Here is a 23,595-nt window from a genome sequence, read left to right on the forward strand (position 1 = left end):
TTACAAAATCTCTCCATCTCCCTTTTACTTTTAAGCTCTCTTCGATTCCAATATTTTCTTATGTTCTGTCGTAACTTACTCAATATGTCCAATACATAACTGCTTTATGAATTTTCTTTCTTTACTTATGTCGTTCGCTACACTTACCTTCTCTTGGAGACAGGATTTCTGCCCTTATCTAGTTTACAATAATTACAATGATCTTATTCACAAACTGAAGTTAAAAAATTTGAATGATTCAAAATCAAAGTAAGAAGTTGTTTAAACAAATAACGAAATTGATATTTGCTAATAATTGGTAATTGATTATTTATGGATCTTGTAGTTGTAAAGGGATTTTATTACATTACAAAAGAAAAATAGTACATATACTTAAAGCAATAAGGCAAAATATATTATTTTTTGGGGTTTAAAAAATAAACTATCTTATTTTTTTCGTAAGTAATTTAATAAACAAGCCCTTTTTAAGTGTAAACTAATTTTCAAATCAATAAAGTTTTTGTTGTTGTTGCAAATTTAGGTTTTCTTCACGTTCATAAATTTGGTCATAACATTTGAACATAAATATTTTCGGATTGATATACCAACAAAAGTCAATATCAAGTAGGTAGTAGAAGCGTTGAGGATACAGGGTGTGGTTGGAATCAAACACCAGCATTGTACACAAGATATTTAGCATTTAATGCTCACGTTTCAAAAAGTGGTATCAGATTTACAAGGACCAAATACTTAACCATTTAAACAGTTCAAATTCACAAGCACAAATTGGTTCAGGCAAATAAATAATCCATTTCGTTGGGAAATTACCGTATACGAGTTAAGGCGGGAGAGCTCCCTGGTATTCTGGGTGATGGGAGTTGGAATTATTGCTCTGGATAGCGAACAACAACTCTGGCTATATCAACCAGCGAACTCTCAAATAAACATATCGACAATAACAAAGTGATTCCTGATCATAAAACTATAAAATATTTATATAAACGTCAACTAATAAACAATAAGGAGTGGCTGTTCGGTACTTCCAGAGTTGAGGTTCGCTTTACAAACAACGTTTTACAGTTTATTGCAGTGCAAGGAGAATTTTAAAAACATAATTCTTTGTTACAAATTAAGGTAACAATTTCAAGCCGTCCATAAGTGATATTTGTTTAATGTTAGCCTGATTAAAATGACAGAAAGATGGTAAGAAAACAATTGAGTTTTTGTTACGTTAAGGTAAAAATATAGATTAAAATACAATTAAAATGGACGGGTAACTAAAACATATAATTTTCAGATTTAACTATATTCAGGTGATTTACAAAAAGTAATGCCTATGATTGAAATCAGTGTAAAACATCATATTATATCGTAAATCTGTAGTAAAAGTACCATCTTAAAATTATAAATATATTTGTCTGTACTGGCATCACAGAATACTTGAATAAAAGCAGCGATAGTCCAAAAAAATATTTTCAGTCGAGTTTTGCTTGGCTCGTGTCTAAAGTGAAAGACATTTTCGTGAAATATAATTGAAATTTCACACAGTGATAACATATCAACGTTTTCTTACAATCACTAAACTGGTATACAATATATTCAGCGTAAATTCTCCACTATCCTAAACATTTGCAATCGGTATACTTAGGTAAACTTAGAATTAATTATTACAAGTGACAAAATATATCTTTACAATCGAATCTATAATGAATGTACCTAATACACTCTCTGAGCCAAACAAAACCCGGACCTGAGCTAAAGTAACAATGTTGTATACATGTGTATCAAAGTGGGGCTGCCCCCTTACGTATATCATCTGTGTAGTAAGGTCGGTGGTCGGTGAAGCACCGTTTGTAGGCATCATCGTATACTCCGTATAGAATCGTAAGCGTAACTGTAGAATCTTTCAAAAATATTTAATTTCAAATAGTATACAGTACATTAGTTCTAATTTAATAATAAGATTATTTTTGGAAGTGGTTTGTATACATCGGTAGTTTCCTTACAAGAACGGGTTCTAAAATAACCTGCACGGCGAATTCGAAATAGACACACTCGCTCTTTTCGTTCAACAAAATTAATATTTTTCGATTAACAGTCTATTTCAATCGGGTCAGTTCCCCGAACGTGTTTCAAAGACCGAACAAAAACTAGTAACAAAACCGAGAGCGTTAACAACCTAATCGTGACATCGCGAACGATAAAACTATCTTAAACAGGCCGTAAACCTAGATAACAACATAATGGTGATGCGGAGCCATGAGCGAACCCTATCGTAAGGAAACATAAATACAATCTATCGCGTTCCGGAATAAATTAACTATAGTAATAATTTAAATTCGGAACCTCGCACGGCTTAAAGGAACAAGACTGTAAGCAAGGACTTGAACACAAGGGGTCGCATTCGTCTCAATCACTCACCCGGAAGTCTTATAACACGGTTCTACAGTACTATATATATATTACATATGTATAACGAGGATGTGTTCGCTGGGCCGATCTCGCCGAGCCGCGCGACTAGAATACACTCAGAACATTCACACACACAGGAGCCGCCACGCCACTGCTCATGACAGGAACATTCATTGACAATTACTGTAATTCATTAAATTTGCATATCATTTTGTTTAACAACCACTGAGAAATTTATTCTTTAACGCTTCAAAGTTATATTGACTTACTAGACCTATAAACGTTTAATGTTGATAACGCTACTTTAATAAATTGTTTAACATTTCGAATAAGACCAATCTCAGATATTGGTGTCTTTTAGAGATATTTGTATTTGTATGGAATATCGCGATTTATTTTACTCAGTACTGAATGTGATCACGATTATCACTCAGTAGACCAATTGTTGCTCAGTAATAATTAATTGGTGATTTAGTTTCTCCGTATAGCACGCACAGCGCGAATAAGCAAGAGTGGCGGCTAAATTCGCTTCGAAATTCGAGGTAAAAAATAATAAGGAATAGTAACTGCTTGCTTGCGGCGGGCGGCGACATCGGCACCGGCGGACACGACCTCGGGCTCTCAGAGTGCGTACTGTACGTGAAAACAGTGATTAATAATAAAAAATAAACAACAAGAACACTGGCTAGACACGTATCAGTTCTACCCTGGACGCCCACTAGACGGTACGGCGATACATTCAGAAAATCAACAAAAATACACACAACTTATTACAAACTTAATGTATATTACACATTGCTACACTGTACAATATTATAACACATATTGAAACATTTTATTAAAAACGCGTTAATTTATTTCTAGAATCGATTACACTTTATAAAAGGTCCTCGGTCGATTGCACTGGCACTAGCTCACTCGTAAGTCTGTCGCGGCCACAAGAGATCATGAGAGACGCCAGAAGGCGAGGAGGTTGAGGGGCGGAAGTCCAACTTAGTTTATATCACACAGTTAAAAGCACCACCGCACTAGAGCGAGACACCTGCAACAGGACAACAAACAATTACTGTATGTAGCATACTGTCAAGTAGTAAACACTAATTGACTACATTTTAATATCGATCTTGTGATCGATCAGCAAAAACAGATGTTTTTAATACCTGAGTTGCGGGTTTTAAACAGCTCTTTTACTGCCTAGGGAGTAAAAAGCCTTTTCAGTCCCTAGAGAGTAAAATCAGCTGTTACTCAATTGTATACTTCGATTGAAATCATTTGCATATGTAGAAATTATACATCGTGTTTTAATCGGTTGTAGCTTATTGTAGCTCTCTTGTCAATAGTTCGACTTATGGATAGTACATAATGTACACTAACGCAATCGTAATAATTGAATCAATTACTAAACTGATGCTTATTTGCATTAGAAAAATTAAAAACAGGTTGGAAATCGTTTTGAGAAGTTGTCTTAACCTGAAAAGTATTTTTTACGTTTATTAATTTAATTCCATTAAACAATGGTACAATATAACTCTAGGGTCATTTTCCGAACTCAGCGTCGCCTCAACCGAAAAAAAACTTGAATTCGAGTCGAAAAGAGCCACTTTACGCCCTAGTGATGAAATATACTATTAAATCAAATAATATATATATTAAATTTAAATATACAATTAATTAATTGTTTAGGCTAATTAGCATATCGTAAAATATATGTTTGTCAAAATAGGGTTTGTCTAAATAAGTATTATAAACACTCAGTATAAGTAATTGACTTTCTCCAGTTAGTTAAAGTAAGTATACTGTTCATTTTATTGGAAAATGGGAAGCCTGTTTAATGAGTATATAGTATCGGTGACATTTGAGTGCACTAATGTCGAGTAAAGGTTAAACTCTTATTTTAGGTATTTTTTAAGATGTGTGCTCTACTTTTTGTACAAAGTACGAGATCGAAGAAATGCAATAGTTTAGCTGGTCCATAAATGTTATGTACAGTAAATGTACTACATTCTACAGTATACATATACGTATACGATATATATAGTATATATTAGACGTATGTTTCAGGAATATGTTTAATCCATTGATTTAGTTTGCTATATTATTTATGTAGTAAAGGGGACGAATCACTCCTGAATTCATCAGTAAATATAAAACAATTTCTTCGACAAAATCTAATTTTAACTCACTTACTTAAAACGTCATTCTATTGAACGTTTCGTCAACATTGGTCTTTAGATTTGGTATGTTGATTACAAAAACAGATATCAGATAAAATATTTAATTTAGGCTAATTTGGATGAATGACGTTGAGCAACAAAAGTGCTCCTATAAAAAAAGCTTTGTTCCCCGACATCCTGTATTATATTCTGTTTAAAAACACACAGAAATGCTCATGTTAGTACGCGCAATGTCTGGTAGTTTACACAATTATACATCCGTCCTGAACTACTACAGTGGATTGCTTTTATTGAATGTTGAATTGAGGGGGTTTAGGGCCTTTAGAAACCCGATAGCTAAGGTCTAACAACACACGAAGTTTCCCATTGCAACTTGAAAAATAAAAAAATTGTGTATGTTTAAAGCAAGGGAAATTAAAATATGTCCAAGTTTGAGAAATGTTAATTGCTCGGGTTCTAATAGTACTGTACATTTACCAGCTAAAAGTAGCAGGGAAACATGGAAGTTCCCGATACACAAGGAAATATGTACACTGTACAGCCCTCATTACTTATGTTAGTGTTTGATCTCATTGTTGACGTATACATACCAGGAGTGGACTACAGATGGTGGCCGTAGTACTGGGGCGGGTAGTGGTACTCGTTGTGGAACGCAGGGTCCCCAGGTCCTCGATGCATCATCTGCGCCTGACCGTCCATCATGTACCCCGCCATCGCACCGTCCGGGGAGTACGCCCCACTGGGTCCTGCGTGCGGAGAAAACACTATCAGGGGGTCACATTCCTGCTCAGAGCTCGCTCGCGGACGCTGCGACTCCCCGCCGGCGCGGGGCCATCGCCTACCAGATACCATCTCTCCAGCCAGAGGATAACACGACAGGGTCAAGAACCTGACAGTTCTACAACTTCATTGTTGTGAAACAGATTTCCACCCGTCAAACGTGCATCGAGTCCGCAGCAATTAAATTGTGGAGGAAATTAGTTACTAAACTCCTCAGTCTAGGAGAAATGGTATCTGGTGTTTGCAAATATTGTTTATAGAAGGCCTATACATTGATAATTTTAACTTTTTTTTTACCAATAACAAATTGCACTTGCAGTTATCCTACAGGCACGCCAAATTACACAATTAAACAAACAAAATGTAAATCTAGAAACTTCGTTTTAAATTCTATCCTCAGTTTTTTAAACACTCTTCAAACATTAACATAAAAATGTAAAAACCTGTATACTTAATCTAAAATAGTTTGATGTCTGGTCTGAGATAAATTACGTCCATCGAGAATTGGATTCTTGGCAAGTCAACAGGATCACACAGAGAGGGAGGGAAGTAGTCGTGTGGTGATGGTCGTATAAGGGGTCGTATGTAGATGGGGTAATACAACGTCCGTTGCTGGCTGGCCCTGCCCAATAGCGCGAGGGGATGTCTTCCGGACCATTGTGGTCCCTCAGGAAGCCGTCCGTGCAACTCTGATCAGAAAATACGACTTGACCTCTACCTCTCTACATATCGACGACTAGAGCCTTGGATTGTAGGGCATATACTCAAAGGAATTGCAGTTGATAGATGTGAGAATATTTAAAGCAAATATTTAGAAATTTTCGAAATTTTACATTCAATAATTACTACAATTTATATTACTTTACTGATATGGGAGACTTAAAACAAAAAGACTCTCGTGAAGGAATATCATTAATTTTTATCAAACGATTGAATTCGTTACAAATCAATTAAATTGTCTTTATAAACGATAACAAGCGTCAGAAGTCATCGCCCCATTACGTTAGCGGAGGCGTCGACACAATCAATTCCAGAAGCTGTCCAGAAAATGTGGAAAACGGGCCAAGAAGGTCATTAATACAATTCAAACTCGACGGTGGAGCTGATACAGCTACGGTGGTGAATTGAAATATAGTGTCGGCGAGCTGGCCGTATTGGCACCGCAAACACACTTTTCCACTCGCGGGCCGATGTTATAAATCGCTCGACGTCAGGCCGCCCTTCTCCGCTGTAGCCCTGATCAATACCCTTTCTTTCTGCCCACTTTCATAGAACAAAGCTCACTCTCCGCTTTCCACAGAACTGTGGTGTTTACACCGATATTGGACCTAATACACTAATAGTATAATACTATAATAATAATATACCTAATAATATAATAGCCCAGCCTCAGATTACCAGATATAGGGTGATTGTACAGCATGCTACGGCAAAGGAACAGTTCTTCGCCTCAAGATAAAGCTTTTGCAAGGGAAACACTCAAGATGTTCAATCAGCAATTAAGTTACGAAAACAAGGTAGTGGTACATGAGGCGAGGTAGTGTTGGTGCTGTTGGTAGTTTGACACAGTAGCTGTCAACGACAGTGACAGTGACGGCGAGCTAGAGCTTTGCTCATTTGACAATCACAACCTACAGTCAAGTGTGTTGCAGTGATAAGATGAGGCGAGTTAAGTGTTGGTAGTTTGACACAGTAGCTGTCAACGACAGTGACAGTGACGGCGAGCTAGAGCTTTGCTCATTGGACAATCACAACCTACAGTCAAGTGTGTTGCAGTGATAAGATGAGGCGAGTTAAGTGTTGGTAGTTTGACACAGTAGCTGTCAACGACAGTGACAGTGACGGCGAGCTAGAGCTTTGCTCATTTGACAATCACAACCTACAGTCAAGTGTGTTGCAGTGATAAGATGAGGCGAGTTAAGTGTTGGTAGTTTGACACAGTAGTTGTCAACGACAGTGACAGTGACGGCGAGCTAGAGCTTTGCTCATTTGACAATCACAACCTACAGTCAAGTGTGTTGCAGTGATAAGATGAGGCGAGTTAAGTGTTGGTAGTTTGACACAGTAGCTGTCAACGACAGTGACAGTGACGGCGAGCTAGAGCTTTGCTCATTTGACAATCACAACCTACAGTCAAGTGTGTTGCAGTGATAAGATGAGGCGAGTTAAGTGTTGGTAGTTTGACACAGTAGCTGTCAACGACAGTGACAGTGACGGCGAGCTAGAGCTTTGCTCATTTGACAATCACAACCTACAGTCAAGTGTGTTGCAGTGATAAGATGAGGCGAGTTAAGTGTTGGTAGTTTGACACAGTAGCTGTCAACGACAGTGACAGTGACGGCGAGCTAGAGCTTTGCTCATTTGACAATCACAACCTACAGTCAAGTGTGTTGAGGTAACAAGAAGAGGCGAGTTAGTGTTGGTAGTTTGACACAGTAGTTGTCAACGACAGTGACAGTGACAGTGACGGCGAGCTAGAGCTTTGCTCATTTGACAATCACAACCTACAGTCAAGTGTGTTGAGGTAACAAGAAGAGGCGAGTTAGTGTTGGTAGTTTGACACAGTAGTTGTCAACGACAGTGACAGTGACAGTGACGGCGAGCTAGAGCTTTGCTCATTTGACAATCACAACCTACAGTCAAGTGTGTTGCGGTGACAAGATGAACCGAGGTACTGTTGTAGTTTGACACAGTAGTTGTCAACGACAGTGACAGTGACAGCGAGCTAGAGCTTTGCTCATTTGACAATCACAACCTACAGTCAAGTGTGTTGATGTAACAAGAAGAGGCGAGTTAGTGCTGGTAGTTTGACACAGTAGTTGTCAACGACAGTGACAGTGACAGTGACGGCGAGCTAGAGCTTTGCTCATTTGACGCTGCAACGATTGTCATCGATGACAACGCCAGATAATGGTTGTCACAACATTACTTCGCTTTAAATAATTTTTATTGTTTTCTTTGCAGTTTCACGTTTTCACTTATGTGTCTTTTTTACTTCTCTATATTTTTTTAGAGTAGGGTTCCGTTATTATTTGACAATTAAATATGTAGTAATTGATAGTACAGTATACGACACTCAAATTTCTGTTAAAGGAACCTTTTGCAAAACCAATGGTCACTAAAGCGTAGCATGAATTATTATTTATATTACACTCTCTGACCCGATAACATGATTCTTTTCTAAATACACTTAGCTGTTTGCCAAACAGGATGCATACACATTGGACTCTTTGTAGGTTGTATATGTCAAGTTGTGCGCGGAACGTTCAGTAGTGGGTGTCGTACACACTTATCCAAGTGCGACATGCTAGAGTACAGTCAGGCAGGGGTCGCGTCAGATTTTAATATACAAGAGCCGGAGTAGATTGGATCCGAGATGTTAACGACATCGGTTCCGGCGAATTCAGTTATCCAATTCGGGCGCTGCGCCGCGCGCCGGGCGATTGTCTGGGTGATGGATTGGGCGCTCTCGCAGCCCTGAGGAGATATATGTGCTGGGGTAGGGCTGGGTCCTGGGGGACTACGGCATGCATTACCGAACTGTGCCACTTTCCACTCAAGACAGCAGCAGTACCAAACATTCTCACCAACACTTTAAAGTATAGTATGTGAAAAAGTAATTTACAAATTCGTGGTGTTAGCCAACGGTGGTTTTAACCATAGGTTATAAATTATTTATTCAAGGAATAATAGATAGAATTTAATATTTTAATTAATTGCTATTGACTAAGAATGTATTGAATTTCTGTAAATGCCTTCAAAAACAATATATCTATCGGATTAAACCTAAATACCAATTATCTCAGACCAGACATAGCTATGGGTGTTTCTGGAGTAGACTTACCAGCTCGATTGCTCTGGTCGATCATTGGCTGTACTATCCGCCGCCGAGCGTTGATGAACCTGGAACAGAGGATTAAAGTGAGTGATTGGCCGTAAACAGACAAACATCGCAGTAGTAATTGGTTCTGAGCCCAGGACCATCTGTGAGTTCCCGCCACCGCGGCAACCCTTGCTCTTGCCTCTACCGCGCCAACATATGCTCTCTGTCACCACCGCCCCACACGCTCACACCCACAACAATACTGTGCTGAGAGGATCAACAAACAGCTACGAGTTAGCTAAACTGACAGTCAAGTTGCATGGCCAAGCGGGGTCATATTAGGGCTAATTATATCAACCACAGTACTTATAAATTGCAAATGGATATCGACATATTCGATGACAGGCTAAAGAGATTTTTCATTGCACCATTACAACAGTAGCCTTAGAGATCGTAATAAGAATTAACGTTTAAAATCCAGAGAGTTCTAAAAAATACTAGGTACACTATAATAACAAAATTCAGCATTCCGGAATGCTGTGTATTATCCTAAAATGTCCACACAACCTAAATAATAAATAAATCCTTGACATCATGAACTGTTGATGTTTATTTGGTGTAAAGTGTGAAGCTATTCGGACCCCGCTAAAGAGTCCTTGCTGTGGAAATTCATGAAACTAGAAATCACCCCCTCGGGAAATACTGCAACCCGCGTAATGACGCCGCTGCATTAGATAAGGGTAAAAAATGATGTGGCCTGATGGACTGGGGGAAAAGCTTCGTCATCCAGATCGTCATTAAACGGCGTGACGAGGCCCGCGACAGGTGCCTCATGCGGTTGCTGTAAATAATACAACACTATGACACTCGGAGGGCGCAACTGTAATAATACGTCTTGACCACTTGGTGTTGGGGGAAAGTTTAACTATTATTTAATCGTGACGATCGCCTTGTTACTGTACGTTGTAGGATACTGGTGTTCAATATACTGTATACTGGTCGTGGTATCGGGCAGTGAGGAGTGCGGAGTGAGGAGAGCTATGATGGAGGAGGCAGAGTAGGCGGGACGAGGACGGCGATCCTCCCGTGATATGACGCGGGAATGCATAAATCTGGCGGGAAACAATGGCTGATAACCGACATCAGAGCGGATGCCGTCAGGTCGGTGACGTCACGGGTCGTGACTGTGGCAGTACAAGTCCGAGGAAATATGCAACTACTACTTGATATTTACAAAAATCACTTGACAACAAATCCAATTAAATAGATTATTGTGTCAACAGCAGAATTAATGATTTTATTACACAGTACTGTAGGAATTACCTAGTTATAATTACGTATAACCACTCCTACTTGTATTGATACAATACAAGGTTCTCCAGGGATGTTTTCCACGCCCCATACGGGTGCGAGAGCGTCACTCCGCAGCTTTTCTGAAGCCGCTAATTCGGTATTAGTTTTGCAGGGTATCCGAAGCCGATTATACGTAAGGACATTACCGCTCCCCTATTGAGCCGCTTCCATTATCGCACTTTGCATTAATTGCAAAATCGATATTAGTCTTCTATGCGCTACTGTTTTTTCACCCCTCGCCCCTTGATGAATTAGACCCGATGAATCTTTCCCGTTCATTTCCTACACCCTCTCTGGCAGCGGGGGCGGAAAACACAGGTAACTCCTCCCCAGTAGTCACTGACGAAACACGCCACTTCAACGACAAAAGCTGAATTCCTCCCATCTACCAAGTGCTACTTGGGTTTGTTTTAAAGAACATAAAATCACACCTCGCCTGTTGCTTCTACACTAAAAATTGCTCAGAATGCCTTTCCATTATTGACAGCTGTCAATGACGCAATGCGAATGCAGACCGAAAAGTGAGCCAAGGCCTTCTGATATGAATATTGCGCATTCACATCTAGGCGAGGCCCAAATCACCATTCGTCGTTGAAAATCTCGAAAGGGAACACTTACTAAGGTTGTACTCAGTTCGGCACATTTATGTTTTTTTTTTTTGACACAGCAAAATTAAAATTTTACTAAAATGTTCAATTAAATATGTTCAAAAATTATGCTTGGTTAACAAATTACAAAATAAAACATAACATCCAACTAACTTATCTGAGGACTATAAATGATTTATGCTTAAGTCACATATTAATATCATACAAATATTAACTGAATGAATTATTTAACAACACCAAGTCAAACTATTAGTTACAACCATACTTACTAATACAATATACCAAATCACATACAATACAGTAATGTTACTCTATTGTCTGTGTTTTGATGTACCAGTTAACGTAATGTTTTAAGAAACGTTATAATTATTGTCTGTAACTAAACATTTCCGAATATAATGTCACAGCAACTTGGTTCTCCGACAGCACCGCCGTGAGTCAGCGCGCACCCCTGTCAGCTGGTTTTGACGTCCTGTTCATTCTTTCTCTCTCTCCCTCACTACTTCACCCTAACGTCGATCCGTACCATTGAAATTCATACCGTTCGATGCCCTAACACAACAAAGAGATAACACCCTTAGACAAAGCATGCAAACATGTTTAATCTAATTGTCGCTACTGTGGTACGATAACCACGAAGTGAGGCTATTCAAAGTCCCTCCTCAGCTCTCCTCCGAGTGAAGCTTTTACTTTCTCCTCCGAGTGAAGCTTTTACTTTCGTTTATTTAATAAATATTCAACGTTGCATTTACATTTTGTACATCGATCCACTGAATAGTTGTAATAATTAGTCATGTGTCAGATCCCACTACAGGTCTGTTCTACCCCATGGTACTGCTATGGGCTACAATGGTGGTAACTGTCCAAGACAAGGCACGGCGGGGTGCCAAGTAGCTGCCCAGCTGCCTCAGGCATGTGTCAGATCCCACTACAGGTCTGTTCTACCCCATGGTACTGCTATGGGCTACAATGGTGGTAACTGTCCAAGACAAGGGACGGCGGGGTGCCAAGTAGCTGCCCAGCTGTCTCAGCCATGTGTCAGATCCAACTACAGGTCTGTTCTACCCCATGGTACTGCTATGGGCTACTATGGTGGTAAATGTCCAAGACAAGGCACGGCGGGGTGCCAAGTAGCTGCCCAGCTGTCTCAGTCATGTGTCAGATCCCACTACAGTTCTGTTCTACCCCATGGTACTGCTATGGGCTACTATGGTGGTAAATGTCCAAGACAAGGCACGGCGGGGTGCCAAGTAGCTGCCCAGCTGTCTCAGCCATGTGTCAGATCCAACTACAGGTCTGTTCAACCCCATGGTACTGCTATGGGCTACTATGGTGGTAAATGTCCAAGACAAGGCACGGCGGGGTGCCAAGTAGCTGCCCAGCTGTCTCAGTCATGTGTCAAACACATCACCACCGGCTGGCGCTTATTGTTCTAACCCCTCCCACTACACTCTCCACTCTCCCACCGTCTGATTTATTGCTGTTAATCCTCCCGATTGCTTGTCCCTTTCCTTCTAATTGAAACATTCCGCCGGCTGTTATTGAATTATCAAATAAAACTCGTGTTGGAGTCACAAAGTTCATGCCTGAGATTCGAGACCAGTATTTGTCAAATACTATCCAGCATTTTTTTATATGACTCGTTAACGGCACCTACCTTATTATTTTAATTGTTCAAAATTTTCATGCTGTTGTAGAATATTTTCTGCTATAAACATTTAATACGTTAAGAAAAGAACAAACTTTACCATATTGTGATGTGTTTTTTATGTACCTACTCCTTTAGCAGTAGAACTACAAAATGTTCACATATATGGTTAACATTGACATATAGTTTATATTGCTCAGCATCAAATCACATACATCCAGGAAAATCTACTTTATAATGAAAGAACAGGTTAAAACAATCTGTGGGAATGGTGTTCTCGGGTTTCTCTTAGTTTGAGTATAAACAAATTATTTGACTATCATGTAGTGTTATACGAATGTTTGAGAATCCCCAACCTCAGAAAGTCTTTAAAAGTAATGGAGTTATCAAGAGGGTAGGAAGGTGGCTGGAGTGTCCGCTAAACAAAGGAGATTCACCCTTGTCATCGTATACCAATTATGCTAAACCGAGCTGTTGGCGCCGCGATCCCACCTAATCGTGGATTTGCACAAATCCCTCTCGATTCCTTCATTCCGCACCTAAACACAACTAAAGGCTTGGATACGTGGGTCCAATATCGCGGGTCTAGTAATGCGCCCATGTGTGGCCGGCCCACGTAGTGAGGCGGCGTGGGCTGCATAGAAACTGCCCTCTCGCCCCGCACAAATTGGGAGCAATCCCGGAAAAATTGCCGCGGCCTGTGGCGCAATCAAAGACGCTCTCCACAGCGTATAATTGTCCAGTTCGTATGAGTGAGTGTACCGCCCCACGGCCGTTCAGGGGCTTAACAGGCCGCACCGCGACTGAAGGTGGGAAGTGATGGAGGCCTTGTGTGGTTTATATAACCGGGCAATGCTCACAATTGGCAACTTGCACCTCATACCGATGACGATCCTATACTGTTTGGAAGTTGCATTCTATCTAGCGATAGAGCAAGAACTGTGCTTTTACACGTCGTATTACCAGGGTCTTCTTTTAACGGTATAGTTGTACCTGATTAAACTTATCGATCACAGAGTACAAAAGAGTTTAAACGAAATCATAATTAAATAATAGCACTAAAGACTTTGTAAAGTCGCCGAATAGAACTTAATTCATGATTATGAAACAGTGACAGTGGACAGCAGTGTTTTATATGTGGAGATAAAGACGATTAGTTTGCCGTAAAAGGCAAGGTCAGGGATGTAACACAGCAGGAGCGAGCCAAAGCAGTATTTCTAATTTCACCAGGAATACATTCAAAATTGTATCGTCGGCCATTAATTTCATTTCTGGGGCTGTGTCGGGGGAGGGGAGGCACGATGCATGTTGTAATGAGGGAGGGAAGGGTAAGGGTGGCCCATGTTTTTCTAGACAATTTGCTCAACGGCACATTAATCAGAATGTGCGGGCGGACGGGAATCAATGCGCGAGTGCCAACTTTCCCGGCCAAAATATCGTACACACGCGAAACGTTCTCTTCTGAATTTTACTTTATACTACAAACATGAATAATAAACTGATGAGATGCATATTTGTCACTTTCGTGGATCTTATATTTAGTTTGTAGCTAACAATTTGCTGAACTCACTTGTAATAATTTAATCATAACATGATGATAGTTTTTTACATTGTTGATTTAATTTAAATTAGATTAAATAGTAAAACTCAATAATCTCCTGGGTTCTTGTGGAAACTGTTAAACACATAGGCCCTATAATGACTAGCAATTTTAACAGATTCTACCGAAGCTTCCATCAGTAAGTATAAGTGATTTATGAATGGATTATTGTTGTTTGACAAGTATCTTTTGACGTGTCAGACATGAATGTAATACTGTATTAATGTTTTCATCGCACGATTGTTTTAGTTAAAAATTATTAATCATTACAATACTATTAATTACCTAACACATATTTATTTTAATTAATAAAACAAATCTGTTCAGATGTTGCTTATTTTTTGTAACTTTGTAACCTAAGGGATCAGCCCCAAAATATAAATGCAAGATCGAATTAGTAAAAAGAAAGTTTTTTTCGCCAATAAAAATATGTATAGTTCGTATAAATAGCACTGTTAACAAAGATAACCATCCAAATGTTTACATTACACCTATACACTGCATACACTGTACGTGTACAATACTCGGCACGGTGTGGCGAGGAATCTTACAAACCCAGACAGAGAGGAGGCCGTCCGACATCAGGTGATGTGATGATATGATTTAGAAAATGAGAGTATAAACGTTGAAGAAGTCGACGCGATATCCCCCCTACAGATAGGGGTAGGGGTGGGTTGTCGTGGAAACGCTATCTAGTAGCCATTGTCCAGCCCCCCTCAATGATAAATGTACCCAATATCATCCTCAAGCTGGCCCATTTATAATCAGCCCTGGCGGTCTTTTAATCCGGGTTTAAAAGATAAAGGTACACCCGAGGTTTAGGGGATCAGTTTGACTAACCCTAATTATTGGGGTTTCATTCCTGTTTTATTTTTAGACGAACCGCTTTAGGTGGTATTACGAAGAGTAATGCTCATAATAAAACGTCCATTATATTCTGGAGCTGCGTTGCAGCATTAAGTAACTGTCATATACAGCCCTAGTGTGATGTTCAACTACTGTAACGGATTTTGATGAATTGCAGCTAATTGAAGAATAATTAGCTTGAATGAAAAGATTATATACATTTTCTAAACAAAATTTTGAAAACCTCAACATAAAACATACGTTATGTGACGTTTCGTGGGATACCAAAACCACTCTTGTCTCATGCTAAAAAAATAATTCGAAACTTTGAATAATTTCGTGATAACGATACTTTCAGCAACACAACATCCAGCAATGTTTCGTGTATAGATACACTGTCTAGTTATAACAAAATAGATTATTGTAATAATTTTATGTTGTGATTCGAAATGTAAATTGAACCAAACAATGCGAGAAGAACGCGCGATGACACATGGGGCAACAATGATCTGGGAATTAATGGATCGAATGTGACACAATAAGATTATGTGCAAGGGTAGACGGGATCTTAATGCGTCGCACATGTCATATATTACATTAGTCATTTACATGACCCCTCCCCCACCTCCCCCACCAGTGTCACTGCGTATCATTAGGCAGAATAAGTTACATTTGAGTCTTTCGACGACCCCTTCTTCAACCAGTACTCGTGTTTTCATCTTGTCAAAACTCTCTGGCTAACATCAAGTTATCCGATACTGTGATTACCATTTTATACCTTTACAAAGTGGATTAGGAGGAACTATTTTAATGTAAATTTAATGAACGATTATGACAAATATAAACAAATATGAAAAGGAGGTAGATTGTAACGTAACTAGATAGCATTATTGAGTTTTTAACAATAAAAATTATAGACGAATACTTAATACAGGCTGTTTTTGAAACTTACCCAAATTTTAAAACTGTGATTCAATGTTTCGGACAAAATAACTTAGCTTGGCAGCTCTGGATCTGTTTATTCAATACTGATTTGATTATATACATTTCAGCAGTATTGTCCACACAGTTTAGTGAAATTCGGGTTTTTTTCGCGAATAAGATTTATGCGGTGATAAGAATAAGATTATGAATAAGATTTAACTTTGTGTTTTCTCGAGCTCAAAGATTACATATTGTAGATGGGTGTAATATTAAGTAATTAAATCATTCGTTATGTGCTTACGAACTTTAGTAATTGAGTTTTCATGTAAGATTTCGGCACTTATTAAATCAAATGGTTTCATAAACTTTAAAAATCAACAATTTAATACGTTTTTTTTTATATTTTCTGCTTTGAATTGCATTTTTAAGAAAACAAGCGGAATCGCAATAATTTTCCAACAACATTAAACCGTGTGGACAACACGACAAAGAGGCAATCAGTTGTTGTTTGATTGGTAACAAGGTAGAGGACTTATTGGCTTCTAATGTCTCTAAATAGTGAATCTCAGGACTTGTAATTTGGATTGCGTTAAAAAGAACACCCTGTATATTTGATGATGAACTTGTGTAATGATAGTTGCCGCGAGCCTCATATGTGTTCCGTCTCATGGATTGCAGATTAGTTATGAGTATAATGATATTATTATTATTTCATTCAACAGGTGCATAACTGTACGCTTTGTGAATAGAACCAAAAAAATAATATGCGGGTAAATATTTTAAATCTATTTATGAAGCTTAGTAATCAACGTTTATGTTCTTAATGAAAATCTCACAGGCAAATTCTGTTGCACTTAATTTATTATTTCACTTCGATCCTGCCGGTTTCAATTTATTCATGTGATACCATTCTCCCTTCTATTTTAATGACATTAGTCTGGTTATTGTTTAACACGTTATCGTAATTTTCATTCATAATTTAGTTTCTAAAACACGAGAAACTGCTTAACAACCCTTCCACCTCCAGCACGGACCCCGACCACACTCCACTCCTCTGGGACTGTGACGTGAAGAGCAAACAAGTTTAATCTATAAATGAGAAAATCGGCAATAAACATTAGGCTCTATTTAATCCCTATATCTGTGTGTATACGAAACTCTGGGGACCGGAAGGGTTGCTGGATAATAGTCATTTTGGGGCCTAATTGAGTTCACGAAAACTCCATTACAAGTCCCCCACCCATAAACACGACGTCCCCGGACCCCCGGGGGTCTGGGATATCCCGAGGGTGGTGCTAGTAGTGGCTACTGAGGCTGTAGACTGTACACACTCTGAGGACGTTTACTCTTCTCTTCCCACGGCCGACGTCGTGTCGTGCTGAATCGAAACAAATTGCTGTTGATGAAAAGGGAGTTTTTGCGCCAAAACCTCGTCCAGGAATATTGTTTAAGCTTGGGAATAGCGGAGACCATTGTGTGACGCATGTTCATTTCACAGCTGTTGCCTGTTTCCCTGGACGACTGTGTTGTCGCTGAACGGGACTGTTTTGTGAGACGGTCCCAGGATGTCTACGAGCGCACATTCCGACCTCCTTCTGTCGTAGTGACATACACCACATGCCTCGTGTCCCGCGGAGGATAGTGATAAATGGCTCATGTAGGCCTATGTGAGCTAAAATATAAATAAACATATCATAGGTAGCTTGCTTGACGACTTCTATAAACATCTATGATAATCTGCACGTATATCGATGTCGAGAAACTTTACCGTGTTTATGAACTTTGGAAGTGGAAGACTCCTTACAACTCGCTATAATTGCGAGATCGTACCGAAGGCAATCGGAAATTGTCGGGAAATGAGTGGAGAGGTATTGTTGAGCCGCCCGCGGCACGCCTTAGTTTCTTCGGTTTAATTAAAATGATAAGACGAAGGCGGAAGTCGCAAAGATGTGAGGTTGCGGTTGTAAGTTCACGGCTCACTAGGTACATCGGCACTGAGTGATAGCTCCCCCCTCCCCTCCCACCAACCACTGGAGATCACTAGAGTGTAACTACGAGTGAGGTAAACACACATTGGGCAATTACTGTTAATGTTTTGTAAGTTACAGTATACCTAGAATCACTATTTTAATTCTGTTATCCATCCATCTATCTATATATTAATAGGCAAGCATGATTCTTTAAAACCTTTTTTTCTCAGCTCGTGTGCATAGCAGGGAAAACCTATGCATACTGTTATAAAGATATTTGTCTGTAGGTGTGCTGAATCCCTGTAGGAATTAAAATAGACTAAAAAATAAGCACAAAAAATTAATTTAAATTTGTTTAAAAATTAACATGGGTCTTATGGGTCACCATGCCGGTGACAAAATAACAACAAAATATAAACAGAAAATCAAAACAAATGGAAGAAATGCCAATCACATGTCTTATTTACAGATTGGGGTAAAAATATAGAAGTCTGTACATTACATAATTATTTTTGGTCGAGTTTTCTACCACTGGACGCCCTGTAGTCATTATTAAAACATTGCAATATTATGTATAAAGTCTTGGATGAATAGATAATCATGAATAACACTCATGATAAAAACAACACAGAGCGCAGTTAATTTAACTACCCTACTATTACGATACGGTCCAAAATGCGAATATGAACCACGGCCTCCCTTTGAAAGTGTGACGGCGCGACGGACGCAACCCGCACTACAGCGCTGTAGCTGGATTGCCTACCCTACCCCGTGACTACCTACACATTGCACAACACAAGTCGAATGTTTGGTGCAATTGTAGTGATAAAGCGGTGATCGGTGATCGGTGATCGGTGACTCACGCCGGCCACTGACCCATGTGTGACGGCGCGACAGACGCAACCCGCACTACAGCGCTGTAGCTGGATTGCCTACCCTACCCCGTGACTACCTGCACATTGCACAACACAAGTCGAATGTTTGGTGCAATTGTAGTGATAAAGCAGTGATCGGTGATCGGTGACTCACGCCGGCCACTGACCCATGTGTGACGGCGCGACAGACGCAACCCGCACTACAGCGCTGTAGCTGGATTGCCTACCCTACCCCGTGACTACCTGCACATTGCACAACACAAGTCGAATGTTTGGTGCAATTGTAGTGATAAAGCAGTAATCGGTGATCGGTGACTCACGCCGGCCACTGACCCATGTGTGACGGCGCGACGGACGCAACCCGCACTACAGCGCTGTAGCTGGATTGCCTACCCTACCCCGTGACTACCTGCACATTGCACAACACAAGTCGAATGTTTGGTGCAATTGTAGTGATAAAGCGGTGATCGGTGATCGGTGACTCACGCCGGCCACTGACCCATTACGTTCCGGCCCATCTATCTCCGAATATCCGGCCCACTTCCTCCATCTTTAATCCGGTCCATTAAGTAATCCGGCTTTCTGCTGATGTCTTGGTCTGTTATCATCGGTAGCCGGTAAGTGGGCAGATCGCGACCGCGGGGATCACTATAACTCATGGAGATCACTGTTGTGGGGATCGTTCCAAACTGCTTGCACCACAAGTTTGTCCCCCGCCGCGCCGCCACGTCCACTATCACGCTGATTTATTGATAACTACAGTGTTATACACAAAAGTAAAAACATGGTAGAAACGGTTTTTTTACCATGGCCGATTTTATTGACTAGACAAGCAAATTTGTTTATGTCAAAATGAATTTATTGTCAAAAGAAGGTATTGTTTCAAAAAATCAACTTTTTAAAAATTGTTATACCAAATAAGGAAGATGTTCTATATTGATTATTTATGTTTAAAAGTGTGTTAAATAGAATTTAGAACTTTATCAGTACCGTTTTCAAACTTAAATTTGTTTACAAGGAAATTAATTAAATTTTTAGTTTTTACACTTAAGGTGCATTATTATTTAAAACCAGCTAACAATATTTGTTCTGCCTCACACAATGAAAGACAACAACTGTGGTAGTGCGCGGGATAGAGATAGTAGGCAATGAATCAGTCACCAAGACAATTACTGCTGCATCTGTTAATCAGCAACTTTTGCAATCTCCAGAGCGACGTAAAGTAGGGCAGCGTTTTTCCGTTATCTTCGCTCCGAGCGCGCCCTCGTGTAAAATGGAGGAGCGTCGGGACATATTTGTTTACTAGAGAAAAAGATAATTAAAGACGGCGTGTCTCGGTAGTTAGGGTTAAGATAATGGAGGCCGGCCTCTCCTGGCTTTCTTATCAATTCCCTCCACCTCCACCCTGGGGCTTAATGAGAGACCCACCTCCCGCTCCGACGGTCTAAATCTCATTTTTAATTGCATCTTATATTGAAACAGACCCTGATAAAACTCCACTTCTTTCCCCGCTCGTTATCAGCTCGTACTTTAATTTACTCGGAACATTTGCAGCGCTTGTGAAAGGCGGCCTTAACGAGATGGGGAGGCGAAAACGCCAATCTATTGCGATATCAACGGAGGAATATTTTTATAAAAACGTTGTATGACCAGCAAGTTATAACAATTTTGAGATGTCGTGATGGTTCATGGATTTTGTGAGTAGGCTCTAGCACACTTATATCAAATTATTAAAAGATAATGTTGACTAAGTAATATTGACTATATAGTAGGGGTAATATAACGGTTAGGTGTGCAGTTTAGTATACAGTGTGTACTGTGTAGTGTAGAGTATAGGGTGTGTTGTATACAGTAGTGCACAGCGTCGAGTGGAGAGACTACCCCAGACCGGGGGGAGATGTTTGTCGCTAGTGTGTACTGTGTAGAATACAGTGTGTACTGTGTAGTATACAGTGTGTAATGTACAGTACAGGGTGTTTTGTATACAGTAGTGTACAGCGTCGAGTGGAGAGACTACCCCAGACCGGGGGGAGATGTTTGTCGCTAGTGTGTACTGTGTAGTATACAGTGTGTACTGTGTAGTATACAGTGAGTACTGTGTAGTATACAGTGTGTAATGTACAGTACAGGGTGTTTTGTATACAGTAGTGTACAGCGTCGAGTGGAGAGACTACCCCAGACCGGGGGGAGATGTTTGTCGCTAGTGTGTACTGTGTAGTATACAGTGTGTACTGTGTAGTATACAGTGTGTACTGTGTAGTATACAGTGTGTACTGTGTAGTGTACAGTGTGTAATGTACAGTACAGGGTGTTTTGTATACAGTAGTGTACAGCGTCGAGTGGAGAGACTACCCCAGACCGGGGGGAGATGTTTGTCGTTAGTGTGTACCGTGTAGTATACAGTGTGTACTGTGTAGTATACAGTGTGTACTGTGTAGTATACAGTGTGTACTGTGTAGTATACAGTGTGTACTGTGTAGTATACAGTGTGTACTGTGTAGTATACAGTGTGTAATGTACAGTACAGGGTGTTTTGTATACAGTAGTGTACAGCGTCGAGTGGAGAGACTACCCCAGACCGGGGGGAGATGTTTGTCGCTAGTGTGTACTGTGTAGTATACAGTGTGTACTGTGTAGTGTACAGTGTGTACTGTGTAGTGTACAGTGTGTACTGTGTAGTGTACAGTGTGTACTGTGTAGTGTACAGTGTGTACTGTGTAGTGTACAGTGTGTACTGTGTAGTGTACAGTGTGTACTGTGTAGTGTACAACAGCGTCGAGTGGAGAGACTACCCCAGACCGGGGGGAGATGTTTGTCGCTGGCAGAAGGACACAAACTGATTGATGAGGCTGCGCCTGGCGGAGCAGAATAGAGTTAAGCTGGGGAAATGGAAGAAAACAAGGGTCGGCTAATGTTACATTGCAAATGTGACTGTCGAACTGGTGGTGAATCGTTTCAACTGTACAACAATATAACATACCACTACTTTGTAACTATGTAGAGTAGGACAATCAGTTTGTATACAGATCGTTATTGAACGTCAAGGTAGGCCAATCAACTTGACTAAAAGTAAGTGGAGATTTTACTGGAATCAGCATTAGTTTTGAAGCAGAAAATGAACAGCGTTTAATAACTACTACTATACCGGTTGATTACATATTAAATTTGTTAAGATATATCATCATCAGTAACTAGTTAGTAACTAGTAGTTTAGTAACTAGTTAGTTACTAAGCGCACGTATTTTACTGAGAAGAATAACTTCTTCACTCAATTTACTTCATCCTGAGGTAGAAACTCGGAAATATCCTTCCTGCAGAAAACTTAAATTAAGAAAGAGATTAAATAAAAAGCGAGCGCCGGCAATCCGTGGATGATTTACATTTAGCCCCGACTTGACGAAACAATGCAATTTAACTTTTAATGTACTTTTACCTTTTTCCAAACAGTTTCCCTTCGTGTTGCCGCGACTCGCTTGAAACAAATCTGGGCCGCTCTTCATGAATACATTAGATAAGTTTCTCACGAACAATAAGACTTTCTTTGCCGTTTAAGGATCTTCAAATATGAATTCAAGAAGAGTTTTCGTGCTTTCTCAGTCATTATATTAAAACTCGAGCAATGTTATTCAAATTCCAGTGTTGAATCACCGCACGCATTTTTCACTTAGAATGATGGTTGGCAAGCCTTGTGGGAGTATTGCATCAATGCCTCAACAGAATACACCTGGGTACTAAAATTGGCATACACTGTAGTAGGCTAAATAGTTGTGAGCATTTGGTCAAATCCACGGTTTTAAATACCAATACCAAATATTTACACTAAAACCTTGAAGTATGATTATCATTATCTCGAGCTTGAGTAATAAATCCTAAGCTATAAAACTATGTTTGTGGAGTTTAGCATGAACCTTTCTACTGATTGAATTACAGTACAATTGCCCAATAGTAGTGTTGGTTGTCCTAGGCATTGTTTGAGTAGTGAGAGTGGTAGGTGAGTGGTAGATAGCGAAGGTCGAGAGAGGAGTGAAGTGTGAGGGAGGTGCGAGTCGCTGACAACAAAGACAGACCAGCCAGAGCAACGGCAACAGCAGCGGCAGCGGCGCACGAGATAAGAGAAATTGCACTGTCAGCCCGGAATGATATATTCCCACATTTCCATACTGCGCATACAGAACCCCTAAACCCTCCCACCCCGCCCAGCCCCTACCTCACTCGGGGATTCTGATAATTCCTCTCTACTTGTTCTTTTTCCTCTGTCTTTCCAGAGCTTAAATTCGTTCCATTGTATCCGTTTTCAAACTAAACTTAATCTCCTCAATTAAATGAAGTTTGGAATTGGATCCTGCCTTGATCCTGAGCTAAATCGCATAACATTACGGTCGTAATGGAAGTGATTTTAATCTCTTTAATTTAATGTTCGCGATATATCATGAGGGAAGACTTGTTATTTTCGAACGATGCCTATTGTAAAATGAGTTAATAGAAATCTAAAAATTGCTATTTAACGTGTAGCTAATTTTAGTTGTAAGTATAAAATTGACAAACAGAATAGCATAATTGAAATTTTAAAATATTTTAAAGTTATAAAGCTGGGTCATCCTTA

The 23,595-nt window shown here is 39.9% G+C and overlaps 1 protein-coding gene across 5 annotated transcripts in view; it reads right to left on the reverse strand.

The window, feature by feature from the left end:
* Positions 1-657: 657 nt before the first annotated feature.
* Positions 658-23,595, reverse strand: part of LOC128985381 (homeobox protein homothorax) — a 188,955-nt gene continuing 166,017 nt past the window's right edge. For 3 of the 5 annotated variants that reach the window (XM_054404841.1, XM_054404849.1, XM_054404832.1), the window contains 3 exons: positions 9,190-9,248; positions 5,156-5,329; positions 658-3,433 (listed from right to left, as the gene is read on the reverse strand). In XM_054404841.1, coding sequence (XP_054260816.1) covers positions 5,166-5,329; positions 9,190-9,248 — 223 coding nt within the window. In that variant the 3' untranslated portion in view covers positions 658-3,433; positions 5,156-5,165. The remainder of the gene's footprint in view (positions 3,434-5,155; positions 5,330-9,189; positions 9,249-23,595) is intronic. The other 2 variants (XM_054404865.1, XM_054404858.1) reach the window with 1 other exon arrangement.

This window comes from Macrosteles quadrilineatus, unplaced genomic scaffold (genome assembly GCF_028750875.1).
Source record: "Macrosteles quadrilineatus isolate MER2022 unplaced genomic scaffold, UCM_ALF_1.0 Scaffold_1__1_contigs__length_201487025, whole genome shotgun sequence".
NCBI lineage: Eukaryota > Metazoa > Arthropoda > Insecta > Hemiptera > Cicadellidae > Macrosteles > Macrosteles quadrilineatus.